At 45.7% G+C, this 25500-nt stretch overlaps 1 protein-coding gene across 1 annotated transcript in view; it reads right to left on the minus strand.

The window, feature by feature from the left end:
- Positions 1-522: 522 nt before the first annotated feature.
- The window catches only part of slc6a4a (solute carrier family 6 member 4a), a 56460-nt gene continuing 31482 nt past the window's right edge, over positions 523-25500 (minus strand). The window contains exons 4-13 of the mRNA XM_072455032.1: positions 9577-9715; positions 8302-8436; positions 7958-8061; positions 7747-7874; positions 5771-5883; positions 3944-4075; positions 3785-3884; positions 3451-3551; positions 2697-2864; positions 523-1100 (exon numbers count right to left, since the gene is read on the minus strand). Of these exons, the coding sequence (XP_072311133.1) occupies positions 1026-1100; positions 2697-2864; positions 3451-3551; positions 3785-3884; positions 3944-4075; positions 5771-5883; positions 7747-7874; positions 7958-8061; positions 8302-8436; positions 9577-9715 (1195 nt within the window). The 3' untranslated portion in view covers positions 523-1025. The remainder of the gene's footprint in view (positions 1101-2696; positions 2865-3450; positions 3552-3784; positions 3885-3943; positions 4076-5770; positions 5884-7746; positions 7875-7957; positions 8062-8301; positions 8437-9576; positions 9716-25500) is intronic.

Below are 25500 nucleotides of genomic sequence, written 5' to 3' on the forward strand. Positions count from 1 at the left end.
ACTGGATTTTATCCCTATAACAATGATACAAATGATAATAATAATAAATATTAAAATATAACTGGTAACATTGTGTATAGAGAAGCAAAGAGGAGCACTGAACAGTCTTGTCTGGGGCAAAACAAGGCAGATGTGACAAGGGGGGCGGGGCAGAGAGGGGAGGCGGAGCCTGTGATTGACAGCTGTCATTCATGGTGAACATGGGATTATTGATGTAAAGGTTACACAACATTGAAAGTTACAAATGCCTGTGGTGAACTCCTGAGTGTCAGGATCATGTGTGAGCAGCGCTGTCACAATATGGAACTTAAACTACAAAGATAAATAATAATTGGGGATGTGCTATTTTTAAATGTAGTTTATCAGCTAAAAGTGCTTTTAGGGCTGATCTTATAAAAATCAACTTTAAACACTGTGGTGATTGAATCCTGATCTGTCCAGCTCTCAATAGAAGTGAGTTTAATGCATTGGTGCATTTATTGGTGATTGAAAATGAAGAGGAAGCTTTTTTCCCTTCCTGCCCCAGGGCAGTCGTGGCTACCGGAGAGTGAATGTAAAGTGTGTCTATAAAGGCACAATCGAACTCTAGGCATTTGTGTGTAGTATTGTACAATGTGAATAGAACAGATTAAATGCATGTTCTACGCGTAATCTTCATTATGGCCCTTCAGGACAGTTTTAAAAAGTATCTTGTTTGAGGCACACAATTAATTCATGGACATTCAAGTAGAGATTTGGTTTCAGTGAAGTTGCTCCAATTTGCTTCTCCAAACTGTATCTATGTATTTACAGAATGACAACGCTTTTCTAATAACCTGAATAGAAGATTACTCGTTTGTTGGTAAAGACAATGGTCAATAACCAAATGCGACAAGAGAAAATCTGAAGAGGAGTTATGATAGAGGCATAGGCGGTGAAAGGTATCCCCCTGTCCTGTAGTTTTGCATTGTAACCAGTAGAGGTCGCTCCATGCAGTTTCTAGAGAGGCACCTCTGTTTGGTCCGGGTTTGGTCAGACTGCGTTGGTCAGACTGCGTTGGTCACTATGTAGTCTCTGTGGAGGTCACTGGACGGCACAGGCGTGATGCTCTTCAAAAGGCGCTGGAGGAGAAGGAACACAGAAGATAATACACAGATGGTCTCTTTTTATTCTAATTTAGGCCTTTTATTTCATCATAGATTATATTTCACTATTATTCATATTCATGTTGCGCCAAATTGTTGCTTTTTTTTCTGATTCAGATCAAACCTGAACAATTATACTACAATTAAAGATCTAGTACAGTTTCTAGTACTAATGCAGTTACTAAATGTATGACTATAATAATATATACACTACTGCTAATACCACTACTTAAAAAAATAAATGACAAAAAAATAGATTAAATACAGGTAAAAATGCAAATCCAAATCTAATCATCCCAAATTCTTATTAATTCAACAATTTTGCACAAATATAAAACACATCATATTTTGCTCTCGCGCATAAAATATACCGTATTATCTGGAGTATAAGTCGCACTGGAGTATAAGTCGCACCAGCCAAAAAATGTATAATAGAAAAGAAAAAAACAGAAATAAGTTGCACTGGAGTGTGAAATGTGGTTGCAAGTGTGAAAATAACAAATAATATCACATATAAGTCGCTCCGGAGTATACGTTTAAATTAAGTATAAGTCGCACCCCGGCCAAAACTATAAAAATATAATATATAGTCCGGAAAATACGGTATAAGACTTTTTTTTTTTATTTCTGAACATTCAATTCATGAGTAATTTTGAGCTTTTTGAGAACACTCAACGGGTTATGTAACTCCATGTTTGTTTCACGCCACTGCCACAATGAGCCTTTGAGCCAGAGCATCAGCTCACACCTTTAGTCTGTGGGACAAAGCGGGTCACAGCGGTCGTAAACAAAGCCATGATGTGGCTACAGGAGGCTCCGCTGACGCTGTGCATTTCATGAAGCCCGGACACAAAAGCCTGACTTCTGTGTGGAGAGGTGCCATCGTGCCTCTGACGGGAGAGTCAACACTGAACCGCCTCTGTGCACAGCCGCCCTCACAGGCTCCGCCCTCACAGCCTCCGCCCTCACAGCCTCCGCCCTCTCAAACGCACATAATATCTAAGAAATTACATTATGAGTTTTGTGTGTTATGTGACCGTCCATCGTGTATTTCTAACCAGATACAGACGGTTTTAAAGGTCTACGGTGGTAAAATTAAGATGATACGCAGTTGTTTTTTTAGTCTGCAGAACGTTAAGTTGATTAACACAGTAATTTAATGAATGAAGCCAGGATGTGATTGTGAGTTCATCCTCACTGCATCGTCTCTGCTGTTTCTACTTATTGTACACCAGTTTGAGGTGTATTTTATTTAGTCGTTTTTGATTTATTAAATGTAATGGGTCATTTTCTTTGCATACACGTAAGCGCTTTGAAATGTACCTTCAAATGTGAATTATACATATTACAGACTATGAAAGTATGGATACCACACATTAATTTACTATTCAATGCCACAGTGAGTCTTTATTCATACTTTTTGACATTAGCAGGGGCAGGGACATAACTTATTTGCCCATTACCTTGATGACCAGTGAATGTGGCCATTACTTTTACTGCAGGGCCAAATTAAAAATAATATCTTGTCCTGCGTTATTAATAAATGCATGAATAAATAAATAGGAGCTGAACCTGTTTGAAGGTGCCCTTGGCGTTGAGTAGGTAGTAGACCATGTAAATAGGCACACAAATGAAGGAGGACACGCCGATGCAGTATCCCAGGACGGTGGTCCACTGAGGGTAGTGATAGTCGAACAGCTTCACATCGGGAGGGAAGGCCAGGAAACTGATGATGATGAACTACAGAGATAATCAACAGGTCAGTGATGGGAAAGACAAGAAGGTGTTGACGCCGGCGGTGTGTGGCCTTTTTTGACACACTGCTTCACGTTGCATTATTCGTTCACTCCATGCTCACGGTGGCGAGCTACAGATGCTCCGGTGGGGACTGTGGAAGTATAATAAGACCTGACAAAGATGGCGTCGTCGTATTGGTTTCAATGGCGTGTGCTCGGTGACACCAAAATAAAAAATAAGATCAGATCTGACTACACAAAAGGCTAAGATAAATCTGAGCAAACTTTCCGGTGCTTTGAGGATTTCAAAACTTTAAGAAGTTCAGGTCATATTATAGATCTATGAAAGTGACCCTCGACCCCTCCGACCACCACCAATCACTCGCACACATCATTCGTACATGGCAAAGTGGGTAAAGTGTCTCGCCTTGGGACGCAAGAGCACTCAAGCCCCCGCGGCCCCCTGTGGCACCTGGCATTCCCAGTGGTCTCCCATCAAAGCACTAACCGGGCCCAGCTTAGCTTCTGTGATCAGGCGAGATGGTGTGTGGTGTTATTTATAGGGCAAAAAAGGACAACGCGATGCATACCAGAAGAAAGCAGGGGCAGATACCGACCCAGCATATTCTCCAGAACCACCCTGGGTAGAAGCCGAGCATATAGTGCACGTCGTTACAGAAGCGAGTGGTGCCTGCGACACAAATAAACAATGAATTACACAGTTAAGATCGTAATGTGAGTCAAAACACGCTCCAATTAAGTCAGTTGATGTGGTCTCCTGAGGTGTTCTAGTTACTTGGAAATGACACAGAAAACAGAAAAATGCCAAGTACAAACAAACACGTTCCCCTATATTTTAAACAAAAAAACAACAACAAAACTTTGCAGATTATCTTAAAAACAAGTAAAAATAAATGCTCTCACCATAAAACCAAGACACAGCGATGACCTCCAGCAGAACCACAGTGATGACGGCTGGACCTGTGGCGTACTCTTCGAACAGCTTCACCACGAAAGCTCCGCCCTGACGAGAAGACAGCCCATTATAGCAAAGTGATGTCGCTTCTTCTCAATTAGACTTACATAGGTGAGAGTGGAGAGGGCGCCGAGGTAGCACACGCAGACGAGGCCAAAGACGAACAGTTCACGTCGTTTAGCGAGAACGTGAGGAAACTCGTCCAGCATGGCGGTGACCACGCCCTCCAGCCCAGCGAACTGCAGACAAGAACAGCACACGGAAGATTATCACGGCAGGAAAACTACACTCATTTGTCTTATGCATCTTTTCGCTGAGATTATAGATGGAATATAGCCTTATTTGACCTTTTAAACAACCCACTTTAAACATTAAACAACATTTTCTTTTTGTTTTTTTAAAGGATTTTTTGGGCCTGTAGGCTTTATTAGACAGGTGAGCAGCTGAGTGTGAAATGGGGATGAGAGAGTAGGGAGGACATGCAGTAAGTAAGACACTGCACGTAGAACCCGGCATGTGTGAAGCCGCCTTAACCACTCCACCACCGGGCAGCACTAAACAACAATTTGAAAAAAAATTAAAGCACTAAACAGCTTTTTCCCAGTAAAATGAAAACGATTGACCTATTTTCTCCATGGAGCTTGTTTTGCCTAAATGTTCCACAAAATGGCATAAAACTAAGTATTTTTCTGGCATCAATCGCATGCAATTGAAAAAAATGAAAGATGAGTTAACATCCCCCTGATGTTCATGAGACAAGCAGATGATGAACCTGTCTTATGATTCAATATATGAAAGCTGGACTAATACATTTTAGGGCTCAATATTTAACTTCATCATTATAATTACTTCTACTTAAGGCAGGCATGTCCAAACTACGGCCCGGGGGCCAAATACGGCCCTCAGACCAATTTTTGCTGGCCCTCTGGCTTCCTGCTAAGTTGGTCCCAACAACAAAAAGTAGTACTTTTTACTAGAAATTTGGAAAAATTCAAGCATTTTGATGTTATACCAACCTAATATGTTCCAAGTCTTATTAAAAGGTGCGGAGGCATCGAAACTATGTCAAGTGAATAATCGAATGATTCAGTTTTTCATTCAACGAATTTGACAAAGTTGGGTTGTTTTTAGCCCTCTGCTTTGTACAAGTTTCCAAGTGAAAACAGTTTGGACACCCCTGACTTAAGGATTCACTGCAGCTCATGACTTTTAACAATATTGTTCACTTAGAAAACGGTTTTACTGTGATTATCTTCCGTTACGTTTTGTGTCGGAAGCTTAAAGTATCATTTATTGAGACTTTTTCTTTACCAAGTCAGTGCACTTCAAATGTGTTACTGTGACAGGCCTTGGTGCACCTTTAACAGTGGTAATGTGCGTGGTCCGTGAATCAAAATGAGATATGGCCAACGCTGTACATTTGTTTGACGAGCTAACAAAGTAATTTAAATAATTACATGTACACAACCACTTTAATCATGAAACAATATCTTATTTTATTAGTCCTTCGCCTCCGTGTATTACACAAAGGCCCAAAACTAAATGAAAATCGCCCAAAAATGTTAAGCTGCAGCGGCATTAAAACCATGTACAATGAGAGGTGGCTGTAATATCCTCTGATTCGGGCCTGATTATCAGCAACAGATAAGAGCCACGGCCCTGTCTCCAGTTGGCTGCGTTTGTCCAGATAAACTCAGCTCCACACGGAGACAATATCGCCTCAGCGCTCTCATATCGCAGCCATCGCATTGTTTTTCTGCTCTGTTATTCAGAACAGACAAACAACACCGGCGGTAACTGCGAAGGAGCGGCAGGTAAATACGAGGCCGTTTCCAGGGTTTGAAAAAGAAGAAAAAGAGCCTCCGGGAGCTGGCCGACAGTGTGGACATTAGGCCGACTGCAGCGGAGGTAAGCTGAGGTTAGATTGGACTCACGGTGCTGTCCAGACCCAGCATGATGATCATTAGGAAGAAGATGATGGCGAAAAACGTGGCGGCCGGCATGTTGGATATGGCCTCGGCGTAAATGATGAACAACAGACTGGGGCCTGTGAAAAGGAAGGGAAGATTGACAGGCGCAGCAGCATTTCTGAAAATAGCAAGCGTTCTGGACATTTCAAAACGGTAGCATTTTACGTATACTTGTAAATCCACTACTGTACGAAGGACGCCCCCTTTGACATTTGAACAACTTGTACTTTTGACAGTATTTGCAAAAGTATTAGTACTCCAGATTCAACTCCTTAACGCTTTAACCGATTTCAACAAGTTATATCTCATTACGATCGTCTTCACAGTAGTACGTGTGCTATTACTTTTGACATTTGAACAACTTGTACTTTTTGCAGAATTTTCAAAAGTATTAGTACTTTTTTCCCCAGTGAAATAAATGGGGCATTATGAGTGTCTGCGTAATTCTTTAGACTTTATTCTTTAGAATTTTGTGACGGAGCCAGTCGAGCGAGCGAGCGAGAGAGAGAGAGAGAGAGAGAGAGAGAGGGAGAGGGGGAGGGGGAGGGGGGGAGAGGGGGAGGGAGGGAGGGAGAGAGAGAGAGGGGGAGGGAGAGGGAGAGAGAGAGGGGGAGGGAGGGAGGAGAGAGAGGGAGAGAGAGGGGGGGAGAGGGGGTAGAGCGGGGGGAGAGGGGGAGTGGGGGGGAGAAGGAGAAAGGGAGAGAGAGAGAGAGCGAAAGAGAGAGGGAGGGGGGAGAGGGAGAGAGAGGGATCGAGAGAGAGAGAGAGAGAGGGAGGGACAGGGAGAGACGCAGACACTCTAGCAATGGCTTCAGCCGTTGCAAATGATCTAGTTTTACTTTACATGGAAAGTTCCACAGGCGTTAAACCTAAACGTGATCTGGTTAAATATGATCTGGTTAAACATGATCTGGTTAAACATGATCTGGTTAAACACGATCTGGTTAAATATGATCTGGTTAAATATGATCTGGTTAAACATGATCTGGTTAAACATGATCTGGTTAAACATGATCTGGTTAAACATGATCTGGTTAAACACGATCTGGTTAAATATGATCTGGTTAAATATGATCTGGTTAAACATGATCTGGTTAAACACGATCTGGTTAAATATGATCTGGTTAAATATGATCTGGTTAAACATGATCTGGTTAAACATGATCTGGTTAAACATGATCTGGTTAACAAGGTTTTTATTGCTCAGAAATGCTTAAATAGACGAATTAGGTTTTATTGGCCACAGAGTATAAATGGGGAGAGAGCGGGTAGAGACAACCTAACATGCACCGCCCCCTTCGAATAAACACATAATACTTCAGTCGTGGAGCTTCTGTAGCCGTTCCGTTTGTGTGAGTACGATTTCTCCTTCACCGCGGTTCTCCTCCAGGTTTCCCTTTTCCCCACTGGGTTTTTGTAGCTTTTCATTGGCGAGAAGGCGGGTCTAAAGACAAGAGGACGCTCTTACAGTTCTCCGTTTGTCCTTTCCCTTGAACGTTGGGGAATCTGCTTCTCTATTATTGACCCATGGATGTTTCATTGTTTTATTTTCTAACTTCCTGCTGGTAAAATCAACAATTCCATTTCCGTAACGCGACTCTTTGTGGAAAAAAGGTTTGAACGTCAAAGTCATCTTCCGTGCCTCCTATGACCTTTAGTCTCAACATCCTTCTACTTGTGTATCTTGGTCTAATCTTCCTCAGTACGTGATCAAACGGGTCCAAACCTGGGACTTTATCGCAAAAACATCTTTTGCGAGCCGTCCCATTCTTAAAGGTGCACGATGTAACTTTGCTGGTGACGCCGCTAGGCCGACTTACAGGTCAGAACTGTGGAATGGCGAGCCCATTCACATCATAAGGCCAATTTTGGTAGTTGGCGATAAAAACGGCCGTAATTCACCTTTAATCCAATTACGCGGTGTATAATTGTTGACATACCAGCGTCTTTGGCCACGGCGTCCACGGGCAGCTTCCTCATCTCGGCCATGTAACCCAGAACGCTGAAGATCACGAACCCAGAAATGAAACTGGTCAGACAGTTCACGGAGCTCGTCACCAGGGCATCTCTGAAGACGGGAAAAAAAAGAAGAATTTACGATTTAGATTTTGACTTGTTCATGTACAAAAGACAGGACGGGAGCGCGTTTACTTGTAGCAGTTGTTGTGGAACGGGTTGTAGCTGGCGAAGGCGAGGAGGACCCCAAAGCCTGGACCCAGCGAGAAGAAGATCTGAGCTGCTGCATCAATCCACACCTGACGTTTACGAGAACACGCACAGGAAATCAGAAAAAACAAACGACGAGAAGAAGAAACGAAACCTCAAGAAATGAAGAATGAGCCAATTGTACAGTATTTTTCAGGTTTTAAATGAGTTGCACCGGGAATACCGCGGTTGATTGGACATTTGTTATGGGACGCCATTCTCGTCACAACCCCGGATCATTCATCCTAGCTTGGGACAGGTCAAAAACAAACTGTCTCAAATGCACTTACTGTCGTACTGAGCAGTTTGCTCCATTCTGGTTTGAGATAGTAGATGACGCCCCTCCAGGCCCCGGGCAGAGTGGCCCCGCGGACGAGCAGCACCAGGAGGACCAGGTACGGGAAGGTGGCGGTGACCCACACCACCTGACCAATACAGGAGGGAAGTGCTTTTAGTAGAAGGGAAGATTAGTTGCATTCACAAAACAGAGGAAGAAGAATTCAATGGATTTAGTGATTTGGGGTAAAACTGATGCTTTGGTAAACTTGTTAGCATGTTCTTTATGCTATAGTTATCTGAATAACTGTTCATATGTTATGTTAACATACCAGACACTTACCACAGTTCTGTCTGTGCCTCATGTAGCTGAAGGTGTTAGCGTTAGCATACGTACACCTATTCACCATGTTCTCTCATCTGTTATTATTTTAAATTGCATTTCGGGATGAAATGTCTGTTCTTGGTCTTGGATTTTATCAAATAGATTTCCCCCAAAAATTTGACTTATACTCCAGTGCGACTTATACATGTTTTATTCTTCTCTATTATGCATTTGGCTGATGCGACTTATACTCCACTGATTTGGATCTTCTAATCTAATCAATGGTTGTTAAAAGCGTAGTAGTAACTTCCCAATTAAGTTACTTGTGTAGAGTTTAAGTGGAAATGTGACTTGAAAGTGTGAAGAAAGATTTGGTCTTGAACCCAACAAAACAAATGAAATAAGTTGAAGGTCGGCGTCTTTTTAGGGCTGTTGGCTTTTAATTGTTCAGTCGATTAATCGGTCGATGCTGTCTGAGTTGGCCAGCATTTGTATTTGTCAAATTATTATTTTCTTTTTATTATTATGAGGAGTTTTATGGGATGAGGGCGGAATGGAGAAGGTATAGAGTGAGCTAGAATGAGAATGAATCGTGAGATTAAACTGCCTTTTTACATGTAAAAAAACTGTTTCTACGTCTTTTTTCTGTATACTCGGTTGTTTTTTGCATGAACTCCTGCGCAGTTTAAATCAGATCATAGAGATGCTCAAAAGTGTCAAGAGCTTCTGCCACTTTCACGCCACTGTCCGCTTTAGTCGAACAACCGATCAGCAGAACATGTCTTTAATCGACCAAGGATTTCTTCATTGACGAGCCCTCCATCTTTTTCCCATTTTTTGGTGTGTATTGCGGCTATCATCGGGCGCTAACGACTTCTTATTGCATCTGCCAATCATATCCACGCGTCCATCCATCCTCTCTGCCGGACACCTCATCAGCCACACAGGCGCCCGGGCCTTTTACCTTCCCAGACGTCTTGACTCCTTTCCAGATGCTGAAGTAGACGATGGTGAAGATGAAGAGGAGACACAGGGCCAGCTGCCAGCTCACCGCGCCCAGATGATGGAGGCCAGGGGAGCGGTGCACCTGCAGCACCTGCCGACTGCCGGGGGCAAACGTGGGCAAGGCGGGACTCGGTAAGTTACAGGGAGACGTTCAAATGCCGCCATAAAGAGTCAACCGTGAGTAGAGAAAGTTGGTGAATAAGACTTAATACATGTATTATTAAGACATCAGTGCTGACTTTGGTGCGTTCGCAGTTTTGACGCTAGTTAATCCTGACAACTCTAGTTCTAGTTTAGCCCTGGTCTAGTTCTAGTTTAGCCCTGGTCTAGTTCTAGTTTAACCCTGGTCTAGTTCTAGTCTAGCCCTGGTCTAGTTCTAGTCTAGCCCTGGTCTAGTTCTAGTTTAGCCCTGGTCTAGTTCTAGTCTAGCCCTGGTCTAGTTCTAGTTTAGCCCTGTCTAGTTCTAGTTTAGCCCTGGTCTAGTTCTAGTTTAGCCCTGTCTAGTTCTAGTTTAGCCCTGGTCTAGTTCTAGTCTAGCCCTTGTCTAGTTCTAGTTTAGCCCTGTTCTAGTTCTAGTTTAGCCCTGTCTAGTTCTAGTTTTGCCCTGGTCTAGTTCTAGTTTAGCCCTGGTCTAGTTCTAGTTTAGCCCTGGTCTAGTTCTAGTTTAGCCCTGGTCTAGTTCTAGCCTAGCCCTGTCTAGTTCTAGTTTAGCCCTGCCTAGTTCTAGTTTAGCCCTGGTCTAGTTCTAGTTTAGCCCTGGTCTAGTTCTAGTTCAGCCCTGGTCTAGTTCTAGTTTAGCCCTGGTCTAGTTCTAGTCTAGCCCTGGTCTTTTTCTAATTTAGCCCTGGTCTAGTGCTAGTCTATCCCTGGTCTAGTTCTAGTTTAGCCCTGGTCTAGTTCTAGTCTAGCCCTGGTCTAGTTCTAGTTCAGCCCTGGTCAAGTTCTAGTCTAGCCCTGGTCTAGTTCTAGTTTAGCCCTGGTCTAGTTCTAGTCTAGCCCTGGTCTAGTTCTAGTCTAGCCCTGGTCTAGTTCTAGTTTAGCCCTGGTCTAGTTCTAGTCTAGCCCTGGTCTAGTTCTAGTTTAGCCCTGGTCTAGTTCTAGTTTATTCCTGGTCTAGTTCTAGTTTAGCCCTGGTCTAGTTCTAGTCTAGCCCTGTCTAGTTCTAGTTTAGCCCTGTCTAGTTCTAGTTTAGCCCTGGTCTAGTTCTAGTTTAGCCCTGGTCTAGTTCTAGTCTAGCCCTGGTCTAGTTCTAGTTCATCCCTGGTCTAGTTCTAGTCCAGGACTGGTCTAGTTCTAGTTTAGCCCTGGTCTAGTTCTAGTCTAGCCCTGGTCTACTTCTAGTCTAGCCCTGGTCTAGTTCTAGTTCAGCCCTGGTCTAGTTCTAGTTTAGCCCTGGTCTAGTTCTAGTTTAGCCCTGGTCTAGTTCTAGTTTAGCCCTGGTCTAGTTATAGTCTAGCCCTGGTCTAGTTCTAGTTTAGCCCTGGTCTAGTTCTAGTCTAGCCCTGGTCTAGTTCTAGTTTAGCCCTGGTCTAGTTCTGGTCTAGCCCTGGTCTACTTGTAGTCCAGCCCTGGTCTAGTTCTAGTTCAGCCCTGGTCTAGTTCTAGTTTAGCCCTGGTCTAGTTCTAGTTTAGCCCTGGTCTAGTTCTAGTCTATCCCTGGTCTAGTTCTAGTTCAGCCCTGGTCTAGTTCTAGTTTAGCCCTGGTCTAGTTCTAGTTCAGCCCTGGTCTAGTTCTAGTTTAGCCCTGGTCTAGTTCTAGTCTAGCCCTGGTCTAGTTCTAGTCTAGCCCTGGTCTAGTTCTAGTTCACCCCTGGTCTAGTTCTAGTTCAGCCCTGGTCTAGTTCTAGTATAGCCCTGGTCTAGTTCTAGTCTAGCCCTGGTCTAGTTCTAGTCTAGCCCTGGTCTAGTTCTAGTTCAGCCCTGGTCTAGTTCTAGTTTAGCCCTGGTCTAGTTCTAGTCTAGCCCTGGTCTACTTCTAGTCCAGCCCTGGTCTAGTTCTAGTTTAGCCCTGGTCTAGTTCTAGTTCAGCCCTGGTCTAGTTCTAGTTTAGCCCTGTCTAGTTCTAGTTTAGCCCTGGTCTAGTTCTAGTTTAGCCCTGGTCTAGTTCTAGTCTAGCCCTGGTCTAGTTCTAGATCATCCCTGGTCTAGTTCTAGTCCAGGACTGGTCTAGTTCTAGTTTAGCCCTGGTCTAGTTCTAGTCTAGCCCTGGTCTACTTCTAGTCTAGCCCTGGTCTAGTTCTAGTTCAGCCCTGGTCTAGTTCTAGTTTAGCCCTGGTCTAGTTCTAGTTTAGCCCTGGTCTAGTTCTAGTTTAGCCCTGGTCTAGTTATAGTCTAGCCCTGGTCTAGTTCTAGTTTAGCCCTGGTCTAGTTCTAGTCTAGCCCTGGTCTAGTTCTAGTTTAGCCCTGGTCTAGTTCTGGTCTAGCCCTGGTCTACTTGTAGTCCAGCCCTGGTCTAGTTCTAGTTCAGCCCTGGTCTAGTTCTAGTTTAGCCCTGGTCTAGTTCTAGTTTAGCCCTGGTCTAGTTCTAGTCTATCCCTGGTCTAGTTCTAGTTCAGCCCTGGTCTAGTTCTAGTTTAGCCCTGGTCTAGTTCTAGTTCAGCCCTGGTCTAGTTCTAGTTTAGCCCTGGTCTAGTTCTAGTCTAGCCCTGGTCTAGTTCTAGTCTAGCCCTGGTCTAGTTCTAGTTCACCCCTGGTCTAGTTCTAGTTCAGCCCTGGTCTAGTTCTAGTATAGCCCTGGTCTAGTTCTAGTCTAACCCTGGTCTAGTTCTAGTCTAGCCCTGGTCTAGTTCTAGTTCAGCCCTGGTCTAGTTCTAGTTTAGCCCTGGTCTAGTTCTAGTCTAGCCCTGGTCTACTTCTAGTCCAGCCCTGGTCTAGTTCTAGTTTAGCCCTGGTCTAGTTCTAGTTCAGCCCTGGTCTAGTTCTAGTTTAGCCCTGGTCTAGTTCTAGTTTAGCCCTGGTCTAGTTATAGTCTAGCCCTGGTCTAGTTCTAGTTTAGCCCTGGTCTAGTTCTAGTCTAGCCCTGGTCTAGTTCTAGTCCAGCCCTGGTCTAGTTCTAGTCTAGCCCTGGTCTAGTTCTAGTTTAGCCCTGGTCTAGTTCTAGTCTAGCCCTGGTCTAGTTCTAGTTTAGCCCTGGTCTAGTTATAGTCTAGCCCTGGTCTAGTTCTAGTTCAGCCCTGGTCAAATTCTAGTCTAGCCCTGGTCTAGTTCTAGTTTAGCCCTGGTCTAGTTCTAGTCTAGCCCTGGTCTAGTTCTAGTTTAGCCCTGGTCTAGTTCTAGTCTAGCCCTGGTCTACTTCTAGTCTAGCCCTGGTCTAGTTCTAGTTCAGCCCTGGTCTAGTTCTAGTTTAGCCCTGGTCTAGTTCTAGTTTAGCCCTGGTCTAGTTCTAGTTTAGCCCTGGTCTAGTTATAGTCTAGCCCTGGTCTAGTTCTAGTTCAGCCCTGGTCTAGTTCTAGGTTAGCCCTGGTCTAGTTCTAGTTTAGCCCTGGTCTAGTTCTAGTTTAACCCTAGTCTAGTTCTAGTTTAGCCCTGGTCTAGTTCTAGTCTAGCCCTGGTCTAGTTCTAGTTTAGCCCTGGTCTAGTTATAGTCTAGCCCTGGTCTAGTTCTAGTTCAGCCCTGGTCTAGTTCTAGTTTAGCCCTGGTCTAGTTCTAGTTTAACCCTGGTCTAGTTCTAGTTTAGCCCTGGTCTAGTTCTAGTTCAGCCCTGGTCTAGTTCTAGTATAGCCCTGGTCTAGTTCTAGTCTAGCCCTGGTCTAGTTCTAGTCTAGCCCTGGTCTAGTTCTAGTTCAGCCCTGGTCTAGTTCTAGTTTAGCCCTGGTCTAGTTCTAGTCTAGCCCTGGTCTACTTCTAGTCTAGCCCTGGTCTAGTTCAAGTTTAGCCCTGGTCTAGTTCTAGTCTAGCCCTGGTCTAGCTCTAGTCCAGCCCTGGTCTAGTTCTAGTTTAGCCTTGGTCTAGTGCTAGTCTAGCCCTGGTCTAGTTCTAGTTTAGCCCTGGTCTAGTTCTAGTCTAGCCCTGGTCTAGTTCTAGTTCAGCCCTGGTCAAGTTCTAGTCTAGCCCTGGTCTAGTTCTAGTTTAGCCCTGGTCTAGTTCTAGTCCAGCCCTGGTCTAGTTCTAGTTTAGCCTTGGTCTAGTTCTAGTCTAGCCCTGGTCTACTTCTAGTCTAGCCCTGGTCTAGTTCTAGTTCAGCCCTGGTCTAGTTCTAGTTCAGCCCTGGTCTAGTTCTAGTTTAGCCCTGGTCTAGTTCTAGTTTAGCCCTGGTCTAGTTCTAGTTTAGCCCTGGTCTAGTTATAGTCTAGCCCTGGTCTAGTTCTAGTTTAGCCCTGGTCTAGTTCTAGTCTAGCCCTGGTCTAGTTCTAGTCTAGCCCTGGTCTAGTTCTAGTCTAGCCCTGGTCTAGTTCTAGTTTAGCCCTGGTCTAGTTCTAGTCTAGCCCTGGTCTAGTTCTAGTTTAGCCCTGGTCTAGTTATAGTCTAGCCCTGGTCTAGTTCTAGTTCAGCCCTAGTCAAGTTCTAGTCTAGCCCTGGTCTAGTTCTAGTTTAGCCCTGGTCTAGTTCTAGTCTAGCCCTGGTCTAGTTCTAGTTTAGCCCTGGTCTAGTTCTAGTCTAGCCCTGGTCTACTTCTAGTCTAGCCCTGGTCTAGTTCTAGTTCAGCCCTGGTCTAGTTCTAGTTTAGCCCAGGTCTAGTTCTAGTTTAGCCCTGGTCTAGGTCTAGTTTAGCCCTGGTCTAGTTATAGTCTAGCCCTGGTCTAGTTCTAGTTCAGTCCTGGTCTAGTTCTAGGTTAGCCCTGGTCTAGTTCTAGTTTAGCCCTGGTCTAGTTCTAGTTTAACCCTAGTCTAGTTCTAGTTTAGCCCTGGTCTAGTTCTAGTCTAGCCCTGGTCTAGTTCTAGTTTAGCCCTGGTCTAGTTATAGTCTAGCCCTGGTCTAGTTCTAGTTCAGCCCTGGTCTAGTTCTAGTTTAGCCCTGGTCTAGTTCTAGTTTAACCCTGGTCTAGTTCTAGTTTAGCCCTGGTCTAGTTCTAGTCTAGCCCTGGTCTAGTTCTAGTTTAGCCCTGGTCTAGTTATAGTCTAGCCCTGGTCTAGTTCTAGTTCAGCCCTGGTCTAGTTCTAGTTTAGCCCTGGTCTAGTTCTAGTTTAACCCTGGTCTAGTTCTAGTTTAGCCCTGGTCTAGTTCTAGTCCAGCCCTGGTCTAGTTCTAGTCTAGCCCTGGTCTAGTGCTAATCTAGCCCTGGTCTTGTTCTAGTTTAGCCCTGGTCTAGTTCTAGTTTAGCCCTGGTCTAGTTCTAGTTTAGCCCTGGTCTACTTCTAGTCTAGCCCTGGTCTAGTTCTAGTTTAGCCCTGGTCTAGTTCTAGTCCAGCCCTGGTCTAGTTCTAGTCTAGCCCTGGTCTAGTGCTAATCTAGCCCTGGCCTAGTTCTAGTTTAGCCCTGGTCTAGTTCTAGTTTAGCCCTGGTCTAGTTCTAGTTTAGCCCTGGTCTAGTTCTAGTTTAGCCCTGGTCTAGTTATAGTCTAGCCCTGGTCTAGTTCTAGTTCAGCCCTGGTCTAGTTCTAGTTCAGCCCTGGTCTAGTTCTAGTTTAGCCATGGTCTAGTTCTAGTCTAGCCCTGGTCTAGTTCTAGTCTAGCCCTGGTCTAGTTCTAGTCTAGCCCTGGTCTAGTTCTAGTTTAGCCCTGGTCTAGTTCTAGTCTTGGTCTAGTTCTAGTTTAGCCCTGGTCTAGTTCTAGTCTAGCCCTGGTCTACTTCTAGTCTAGCCCTGGTCTAGTTCTAGTTCAGCCCTGGTCTAGTTCTAGTTTAGCCCTGGTCTAGTTCTAGTTTAGCCCTGGTCTAGTTCTAGTTTAGCCCTGGTCTAGTTATAGTCTAGCCCTGGTCTAGTTCTAGTTCAGTCCTGGTCTAGTTCTAGGTTAGCCCTGGTCTAGTTCTAGTTTAGCCCTGGTCTAGTTCTAGTTTAACCCTAGTCTAGGTCTAGTTTAGCCCTGGTCTAGTTCTAGTCTAGCCCTGGTCTAGTTCTAGTTTAGCCCTGGTCTAGTTATAGTCTAGCCCTGGTCTAGTTCTAGTTCAGCCCTGGTCTAGTTCTAGTTTAGCCCTGGTCTAGTTCTAGTTTAACCCTGGTCTAGTTCTAGTTTAGCCCTGGTCTAGTTCTAGTCTAGCCCTGGTCTAGTTCTAGTTTAGCCCTGGTCTAGTTATAGTCTAGCCCTGGTCTAGTTCTAGTTCAGCCCTGGTCTAGTTCTAGTTTAGCCCTGGTCTAGTTCTAGTTTAACCCTGGTCTAGTTCTAGTTTAGCCCTGGTCTAGTTCTAGTCCAGCCCTGGTCTAGTTCTAGTCTAGCCCTGGTCTAGTGCTAATCTAGCCCTGGTCTAGTTCTAGTTTAGCCCTGGTCTAGTTCTAGTTTAGCCCTGGTCTAGTTCTAGTTTAGCCCTGGTCTACTTCTAGTCTAGCCCTGGTCTAGTTCTAGTTCAGCCCTGGTCTAGTTCTAGTTTAACCCTGGTCTAGTTCTAGTTTAGCCCTGGTCTAGTTCTAGTCCAGCCCTGGTCTAGTTCTAGTCTAGCCCTGGTCTAGTGCTAATCTAGCCCTGGCCTAGTTCTAGTTTAGCCCTGGTCTAGTTCTAGTTTAGCCCTGGTCTAGTTCTAGTTTAGCCCTGGTCTAGTTCTAGTTTAGCCCTGGTCTAGTTATAGTCTAGCCCTGGTCTAGTTCTAGTTCAGCCCTGGTCTAGTTCTAGTTCAGCCCTGGTCTAGTTCTAGTTTAGCCATGGTCTAGTTCTAGTCTAGCCCTGGTCTAGTTCTAGTCTAGCCCTGGTCTAGTTCTAGTCTAGCCCTGGTCTAGTTCTAGTTTAGCCCTGGTCTAGTTCTAGTCTAGCCCTGGTCTAGTTCTAGTTTAGCCCTGGTCTAGTTCTAGTCTAGCCCTGGTCTAGTTCTAGTTCAGCCCTGGTCAAGTTCTAGTCCAGCCCTGGTCTAGTTCTAGTTTAGCCCTGGTCTAGTTCTAGGTTAGCCCTGGTCTAGTTCTAGTTTAGCCCTGGTCTAGTTCTAGTTTAGCCCTGGTCTAGTTATAGTCTAGCCCTGGTCTAGTTCTAGTTCAGCCCTGGTCTAGTTCTAGTTCAGCCCTGGTCTAGTTCTAGTTTAGCCATGGTCTAGTTCTAGTCTAGCCCTGGTCTAGTTCTAGTCTAGCCCTGGTCTACTTCTAGTTTAGCCCTGGTCTAGTTCTAGTTTAGCCCTGGTCTATTTATAGTCTAGCCCTGGTCTAGTTCTAGTTCAGCCCTGGTCTAGTTCTAGGTTAGCCCTGGTCTAGTTCTAGTTTAGCCCTGGTCTAGTTCTAGTTTAGCCCTGGTCTAGTTCTAGTTTAGCCCTGGTCTAGTTCTAGTCTAGCCCTGTCTAGTTCTAGTTTAGCCCTGTCTAGTTCTAGTTTAGCCCTGGTCTAGTTCTAGTTTAGCCCTGGTCTAGTTCTAGTTTAGCCCTGGTCTAGTTCTAGTTCACCCCTGATCTAGTTCTAGTTCAGCCCTGGTCTAGTTCTAGTCTAGCCCTGGTCTAGTTCTAGTTTAGCCCTGGTCTAGTTCTAGTCTAGCCCTGGTCTAGTTCTAGTTTAGCCCTGGTCTAGTTCTAGTCTAGCCCTGGTCTAGTTCTAGTCTAGCCCTGGTCTAGTTCTAGTTTAGCCCTGGTCTAGTGCTAGTCTAGCCCTGGTCTAGTTCTAGTTCAGCCCTGGTCTAGTTCTAGTTTAGCCCTGGTCTAGTTCTAGTTTATCCCTGGTCTAGTTCTAGTTTAGCCCTGGTCTAGTTCTAGTTTAGCCCTGGTCTAGTTATAGTCTAGCCCTGGTCTAGTTCTAGTTTAGCCCTGGTCTAGTTCTAGTCTAGCCCTGGTCTAGTTCTAGTTTAGCCCTGGTCTAGTTCTAGTCTAGCCCTGGTCTAGTTCTAGTCTAGCCCTGGTCTAGTTCTAGTCCAGCCCTGGTCTAGTTCTTGTCTAGCCCTGGTCTAGTTCTAGTTTAGCCCTGGTCTAGTGCTAGTCTAGCCCTGGTCTAGTTCTAGTTTAGCCATGGTCTAGTTCTAGTCTAGGCCTGGTCTAGTTCTAGTTCAGCCCTGGTCAAGTTCTAGTCTAGCCCTGGTCTAGTTCTAGTTTAGCCCTGGTCTAGTTCTAGTCCAGCCCTGGTCTAGTTCTAGTTTAGCCCTGGTCTAGTTCTACTCTAGCCCTGGTCTACTTCTAGTCTAGCCCTGGTCTAGTTCTAGTTCAGCCCTGGTCTAGTCCTAGTTTAGCCCTGGTCTAGTTCTAGTTTAGCCCTGGTCTAGTTCTAGTTTAGCCCTGGTCTAGTTATAGTCTAGCCCTGGTCTAGTTCTAGTTCAGCCCTGGTCTAGTTCTAGGTTAGCCCTGGTCTAGTTCTAGTTTAGCCCTGGTCTAGTTCTAGTTTAACCCTGGTCTAGTTCTAGTTTAGCCCTGGTCTAGTTCTAGTCTAGCCCTGTCTAGTTCTAGTTTAGCCCTGGTCTAGTTCTAGTTCAGCCCTGGTCTAGTTCTAGTCTAGCCCTGGTCTAGTTCTAGTTTAGCCCTGGTCTAGTTCTAGTCTAGCCCTGGTCTAGTTCTAATTTAGCCCTGGTCTAGTTCTAGTCTAGCCCTGGTCTACTTCTAGTCCAGCCCTGGTCTAGTTCTAGTTCAGCCCTGGTCTAGTTCTAGGTTAGCCCTGGTCTAGTTCTAGTTTAGCCCTGGTCTAGTTCTAGTTTAGCCCTGGTCTAGTTCTAGTCTAACCCTGTCTAGTTCTAGTCTAGCCCTGGTCTAGTTCTAGTTCAGCCCTGGTCAAGTTCTAGTCTAGCCCTGGTCTAGTTCTAGTTTAGCCCTGGTCTAGTTCTAGTCTAGCCCTGGTCTAGTTCTAGTTCAGCCCTGGTCAAGTTCTAGTCTAGCCCTGGTCTAGTTCTAGTTTAGCCCTGGTCTAGTTCTAGTTTAGCCCTGCTCTATTTATAGTCTAGCCCTGGTCTAGTTCTAGTTCAGCCCTGGTCTAGTTCTAGGTTAGCCCTGGTCTAGTTCTAGTTTAGCCCTGGTCTAGTTCTAGTTTAGCCCTGGTCTAGTTCTAGTTTAGCCCTGGTCTAGTTCTAGTCTAGCCCTGTCTAGTTCTAGTTTAGCCCTGTCTAGTTCTAGTTTAGCCCTGGTCTAGTTCTAGTTTAGCCCTGGTCTAGTTCTAGTTCAGCCCTGGTCTAGTTCTAGTCTAGCCCTGTCTAGTTCTAGTTTAGCCCTGTCTAGTTCTAGTTTAGCCCTGGTCTAGTTCTAGTTTAGCCCTGGTCTAGTTCTAGTTTAGCCCTGGTCTAGTTCTAGTTCAGCCCTGGTCTAGTTCTAGTTTAGCCCTGGTCTAGTTCTAGTCTAGCCCTGGTCTAGTTCTAGTCTAGCCCTGGTCTAGTTCTAGTTCACCCCTGGTCTAGTTCTAGTCCAGCCCTGGTCTAGTTCTAGTTTAGCCCTGGTCTAGTTCTAGTCTAGCCCTGGTCTACTTCTAGTCTAGCCCTGGTCTAGATCTAGATCAGCCCTGGTCTAGTTCTAGTTTAGCCCTGGTCTAGTTCTAGTTTAGCCCTGGTCTAGTTCTAGTTTAGCCCTGGTCTAGTTATAGTCTAGCCCTGGTCTAGTTCTAGTTTAGCCCTGGTCTAGTTCTAGTCTAGCCCTGGTCTAGTTCTAGTTTAGCCCTGGTCTAGTTCTAGTCTAGCCCTGGTCTAGTTCTAGTTTAGCCCTGGTCTAGTTCTAGTCTAGCCCTGGTCTAGTTCTAGTTCAGCCCTGGTCAAGTTCTAGTCTAGCCCTGGTCTAGTTCTAGTTTAGCCCTGGTCTAGTTCTAGTCTAGCCCTGGTCTAGTTCTAGTTTAGCCCTGGTCTAGTTCTAGTCTAGCCCTGGTCTAGGTCTAGTTTAGCCCTGGTCTAGTTCTAGTCTAGCCCTGGTCTAGTTCTAGTTCATCCCTGGTCTAGTTCTAGTCCAGGACTGGTCTAGTTCTAGTTTAGCCCTGGTCTAGTTCTAGTCCAGCCCTGGTCTACTTCTAGTCCAGCCCTGGTCTAGTTCTAGTTCAGCCCTGGTCTAGTTCTAGTTTAGCCCTGGTCTAGTTCTAGTTTAGCCCTGGTCTAGTTCTAGTTTAGCCCTGGTCTAGTTATAGTCTAGCCCTGGTCTAGTTCTAGTTTAGCCCTGGTCTAGTTCTAGTCTAGCCCTGGTCTAGTTCTAGTTTAGCCCTGGTCTAGTTCTAGTCTAGCCCTGGTCTAGTTCTAGTTTAGCCCTGGTCTAGTTCTAGTCTAGCCCTGGTCTAGTTCTAGTTTAGCCCTGGTCTAGTTCTAGTCTAGACCTGGTCTAGTTCTAGTTTAGCCCTGGTCTAGTTCTAGTCTAGCCCTGGTCTAGTTCTAGTTCAGCCCTGGTCAAGTTCTAGTCTAGCCCTGGTCTAGTTCTAGTTTAGCCCTGGTCTAGTTCTAGTCTAGCCCTGGTCTAGTTCTAGTTTAGCCCTGGTCTAGTTCTAGTCCAGCCCTGGTCTAGTTCTAGTTTAGCCCTGGTCTAGTTCTAGTTTAGCCCTGGTCTAGTTCTAGTTTAGCCCTGGTCTAGTTCTAGTTTAGCCCTGGTCTAGTTCTAGTTCAGCCCTGGTCTAGTTCTAGTTTAGCCCTGGTCTAGTTCTAGTCTAGCCCTGGTCTAGTTCTAGTCTAGCCCTGGTCTAGTTCTAGTTCACCCCTGGTCTAGTTCTAGTTCAGCCCTGGTCTAGTTCTAGTATAGCCCTGGTCTAGTTCTAGTCTAGCCCTGGTCTAGTTCTAGTCTAGCCCTGGTCTAGTTCTAGTTCAGCCCTGGTCGAGTTCTAGTTTAGCCCTGGTCTAGTTCTAGTCTAGCCCTGGTCTACTTCTAGTCTAGCCCTGGTCTAGTTCTAGTTTAGCCCTGGTCTAGTTCTAGTCTAGCCCTGGTCTAGTTCTAGTCTAGCCCTGGTCTAGTTCTAGTTTAGCCTTGGTCTAGTGCTAGTCTAGCCTTGGTCTAGTGCTAGTCTAGCCCTGGTCTAGTTCTAGTTTAGCCCTGGTCTAGTTCTAGTCTAGCCCTGGTCTAGTTCTAGTTCAGCCCTGGTCAAGTTCTAGTCTAGCCCTGGTCTAGTTCTAGTTTAGCCCTGGTCTAGTTCTAGTCTAGCCCTGGTCTAGTTCTAGTCTAGCCCTGGTCTACTTCTAGTCTAGCCCTGGTCTAGTTCTAGTTCAGCCCTGGTCAAGTTCTAGTCTAGCCCTGGTCTAGTTCTAGTTTAGCCCTGGTCTAGTTCTAGTTTAGCCCTGGTCTAGTTCTAGTCTAGCCCTGGTCTACTTCTAGTCTAGCCCTGGTCTAGTTCTAGTTCAGCCCTGGTCTAGTTCTAGTTTAGCCCTGGTCTAGTTCTAGTTTAGCCCTGGTCTAGTTCTAGTTTAGCCCTGGTCTAGTTATAGTCTAGCCCTGGTCTAGTTCTAGTTCAGCCCTGGTCTAGTTCTAGGTTAGCCCTGGTCTAGTTCTAGTTTAGCCCTGGTCTAGTTCTAGTTTAACCCTAGTCTAGTTCTAGTTTAGCCCTGGTCTAGTTCTAGTCTAGCCCTGGTCTAGTTCTAGTTAAGCCCTGGTCTAGTTATAGTCTAGCCCTGGTCAAGATCTAGTTCAGCCCTGGTCTAGTTCTAGTTTAGCCCTGGTCTAGTTCTAGTTTAACCCTGGTCTAGTTCTAGTTTAGCCCTGGTCTAGTTCTAGTCTAGCCCTGGTCTAGTTCTAGTTTAGCCCTGGTCTAGTTATAGTCTAGCCCTGGTCTAGTTCTAGTTCAGCCCTGGTCTAGTTCTAGTTTAGCCCTGGTCTAGTTCTAGTTTAACCCTGGTCTAGTTCTAGTTTAGCCCTGGTCTGGTTCTAGTCCAGCCCTGGTCTAGTTCTAGTCTAGCCCTGGTCTAGTGCTAATCTAGCCCTGGTCTAGTTCTAGTTTAGCCCTGGTCTAGTTCTAGTTTAGCCCTGGTCTAGTTCTAGTTTAGCCCTGGTCTACTTCTAGTCTAGCCCTGGTCTAGTTCTAGTTCAGCCCTGGTCTAGTTCTAGTTTAACCCTGGTCTAGTTCTAGTTTAGCCCTGGTCTAGTTCTAGTCCAGCCCTGGTCTAGTTCTAGTCTAGCCTTGGTCTAGTGCTAATCTAGCCCTGGCCTAGTTCTAGTTTAGCCCTGGTCTAGTTCTAGTTTAGCCCTGGTCTAGTTCTAGTCTAGCCCTGGTCTAGTTCTAGTTCAGCCCTGGTCAAGTTCTAGTCTAGCCCTGGTCTAGTTCTAGTTTAGCCCTGGTCTAGTTCTAGGTTAGCCCTGGTCTAGTTCTAGTTTAGCCCTGGTCTAGTTCTAGTTTAGCCCTGGTCTAGTTATAGTCTAGCCCTGGTCTAGTTCTAGTTCAGCGCTGGTCTAGTTCTAGTTCAGCCCTGGTCTAGTTCTAGTTTAGCCATGGTCTAGTTCTAGTCTAGCCCTGGTCTAGTTCTAGTCTAGCCCTGGTCTACTTCTAGTTTAGCCCTGGTCTAGTTCTAGTCTAGCCCTGGTCTAGTTCTAGTTCAGCCCTGGTCTAGTTCTAGTTTAGCCCTGGTCTAGTTCTAGTTTAGCCCTGGTCTAGTTCTAGTCTAGCCCTGGTCTAGTTCTAGTTTAGCCCTGGTCTAGTTCTAGTCTAGCCCTGGTCTACTTCTAGTCTAGCCCTGGTCTAGTTCTAGTTTAGCCCTGGTCTAGTTCTAGTCTAGCCCTGGTCTAGTTCTAGTTTAGCCCTGGTCTAGTGCTAGTCTAGCCCTGGTCTAGTTTTAGTTTAGCCCTGGTCTAGTTCTAGTCTAGCCTTGGTCTAGTTCTAGTTCAGCCCTGGTCAAGTTCTAGTCTAGCCCTGGTCTAGTTCTAGTTTAGCCCTGGTCTAGTTCTAGTCTAGCCCTGGTCTATTTCTAGTTTAGCCCTGGTCTAGTTCTAGTCTAGCCCTGGTCTACTTCTAGTCTAGCCCTGGTCTAGTTCTAGTTCAGCCCTGGTCTAGTTCTAGTTTAGCCCTGGTCTAGTTCTAGTTTAGCCCTGGTCTAGTTCTAGTCTAGCCCTGGTCTAGTTCTAGTTCATCCCTGGTCTAGTTCTAGTCCAGGACTGGTCTAGTTCTAGTTTAGCCCTGGTCTAGTTCTAGTCTAGCCCTGGTCTACTTCTAGTCTAGCCCTGGTCTAGTTCTAGTTCAGCCCTGGTCTAGTTCTAGTTTAGCCCTGGTCTAGTTCTAGTTTAGCCCTGGTCTAATTCTAGTTTAGCCCTGGTCTAGTTATAGTCTAGCCCTGGTCTAGTTCTAGTTTAGCCCTGGTCTAGTTCTAGTCTAGCCCTGGTCTAGTTCTAGTTTAGCCCTGGTCTAGTTCTGGTCTAGCCCTGGTCTACTTCTAGTCCAGCCCTGGTCTAGTTCTAGTTCAGCCCTGGTCTAGTTCTAGTTTAGCCCTGGTCTAGTTCTAGTTTAGCCCTGGTCTAGTTCAAGTTTTGCCCTGGTCTAGTTATAGTCTAGCCCTGGTCTAGTTCTAGTTCAGCCCTGGTCTAGTTCTAGGTTAGCCCTGGTCTAGTTCTAGTTTAGCCCTGGTCTAGTTCTAGTTTAGCCCTGGTCTATTTATAGTCTAGCCCTGGTCTAGTTCTAGTTCAGCCCTGGTCTAGTTCTAGTTCAGCCCTGGTCTAGTTCTAGTTTAGCCATGGTCTAGTTCTAGTCTAGCCCTGGTCTAGTTCTAGTCTAGCCCTGGTCTAGTTCTAGTCTAGCCCTGGTCTAGTTCTAGTTTAGCCCTGGTCTAGTTCTAGTCTAGCCCTGGTCTAGTTCTAGTTTAGCCCTGGTCTAGTTCTAGTCTAGCCCTGGTCTAGTTCTAGTTCAGCCCTGGTCAAGTTCTAGTCTAGCCCTGGTCTAGTTCTAGTTTAGGCCCTGGACTAGTTCTAGGTTAGCCCTGGTCTAGTTCTAGTTTAGCCCTGGTCTAGTTCTAGTTTAACCCTGGTCTAGTTCTAGTTTAGCCCTGGTCTAGTTCTAGTCCAGCCCTGGTCTAGTTCTAGTCTAGCCCTGGTCTAGTGCTAATCTAGCCCTGGTCTAGTTCTAGTTTAGCCCTGGTCTAGTTCTAGTTTAGCCCTGGTCTAGTTCTAGTCTAGCCCTGTCTAGTTCTAGTTTAGCCCTGGTCTAGTTCTAGTTCAGCCCTGGTCTAGTTCTAGTCTAGCCCTGGTCTAGTTCTAGTTTAGCCCTGGTCTAGTTCTAGTCTAGCCCTGGTCTAGTTCTAATTTAGCCCTGGTCTAGTTCTAGTCTAGCCCTGGTCTACTTCTAGTCTAGCCCTGTTCTAGTTCTAGTTCAGCCCTGGTCTAGTTCTAGGTTAGCCCTGGTCTAGTTCTAGTTTAGCCCTGGTCTAGTTCTAGTTTAGCCCTGGTCTAGTTCTAGTCTAGCCCTGTCTAGTTCTAGTCTAGCCCTGGTCTAGTTCTAGTTCAGCCCTGGTCAAGTTCTAGTCTAGCCCTGGTCTAGTTCTAGTTTAGCCCTGGTCTAGTTCTAGTCTAGCCCTGGTCTAGTTCTAGTTCAGCCCTGGTCAAGTTCTAGTCTAGCCCTGGTCTAGTTCTAGTTTAGCCCTGGTCTAGTTCTAGTTTAGCCCTGGTCTATTTATAGTCTAGCCCTGGTCTAGTTCTAGTTCATCCCTGGTCTAGTTCTAGGTTAGCCCTGGTCTAGTTCTAGTTTAGCCCTGGTCTAGTTCTAGTTTAGCCCTGGTCTAGTTCTAGTTTAGCCCTGGTCTAGTTCTAGTTTAGCCCTGGTCTAGTTCTAGTCTAGCCCTGTCTAGTTCTAGTTTAGCCCTGTCTAGTTCTAGTTTAGCCCTGGTCTAGTTCTAGTTTAGCCCTGGTCTAGTTCTAGTTTAGCCCTGGTCTAGTTCTAGTTCAGCCCTGGTCTAGTTCTAGTCTAGCCCTGGTCTAGTTCTAGTTTAGCCCTGGTCTAGTTCTAGTCTAGCCCTGGTCTAGTTCTAGTTTAGCCCTGGCCTGGTTCTAATCTAGCCCTGGTCTAGTTCTAGTCTAGCCCTGGTCTAGTTCTAGTTTAGCCCTGGTCTAGTGCTAGTCTAGCCCTGGTCTAGTTTTAGTTTAGCCCTGGTCTAGTTCTAGTCTAGCCTTGGTCTAGTTCTAGTTCAGCCCTGGTCAAGTTCTAGTATAGCCCTGGTCTAGTTCTAGTTTAGCCCTGGTCTAGTTCTAGTCTAGCCCTGGTCTATTTCTAGTTTAGCCCTGGTCTAGTTCTAGTCTAGCCCTGGTCTACTTCTAGTCTAGCCCTGGTCTAGTTCTAGTTCAGCCCTGGTCTAGTTCTAGTTTAGCCCTGGTCTAGTTCTAGTTTAGCCCTGGTCTAGTTCTAGTCTAGCCCTGGTCTAGTTCTAGTTTAGCCCTGGTCTAGTTCTAGTCTAGCCCTGGTCTACTTCTAGTCTAGCCCTGGTCTAGTTCTAGTTTAGCCCTGGTCTAGTTCTAGTCTAGCCCTGGTCTAGTTCTAGTTTAGCCCTGGTCTAGTGCTAGTCTAGCCCTGGTCTAGTTTTAGTTTAGCCTTGGTCTAGTTCTAGTCTAGCCTTGGTCTAGTTCTAGTTCAGCCCTGGTCAAGTTCTAGTCTAGCCCTGGTCTAGTTCTAGTTTAGCCCTGGTCTAGTTCCAGTCTAGCCCTGGTCTATTTCTAGTTTAGCCCTGGTCTAGTTCTAGTCTAGCCCTGGTCTACTTCTAGTCTAGCCCTGGTCTAGTTCTAGTTCAGCCCTGGTCTAGTTCTAGTTTAGCCCTGGTCTAGTTCTAGTTTAGCCCTGGTCTAGTTCTAGTCTAGCCCTGGTCTAGTTCTAGTTCATCCCTGGTCTAGTTCTAGTCCAGGACTGGTCTAGTTCTAGTTTAGCCCTGGTCTAGTTCTAGTCTAGCCCTGGTCTACTTCTAGTCTAGCCCTGGTCTAGTTCTAGTTCAGCCCTGGTCTAGTTCTAGTTTAGCCCTGGTCTAGTTCTAGTTTAGCCCTGGTCTAGT

This window comes from Eucyclogobius newberryi, unplaced genomic scaffold (assembly GCF_026437365.1).
Source record: "Eucyclogobius newberryi isolate DKJ021-1_F unplaced genomic scaffold, fEucNew1.0.hap1 SCAF_10, whole genome shotgun sequence".
Lineage (NCBI taxonomy): Eukaryota > Metazoa > Chordata > Actinopteri > Gobiiformes > Gobiidae > Eucyclogobius > Eucyclogobius newberryi.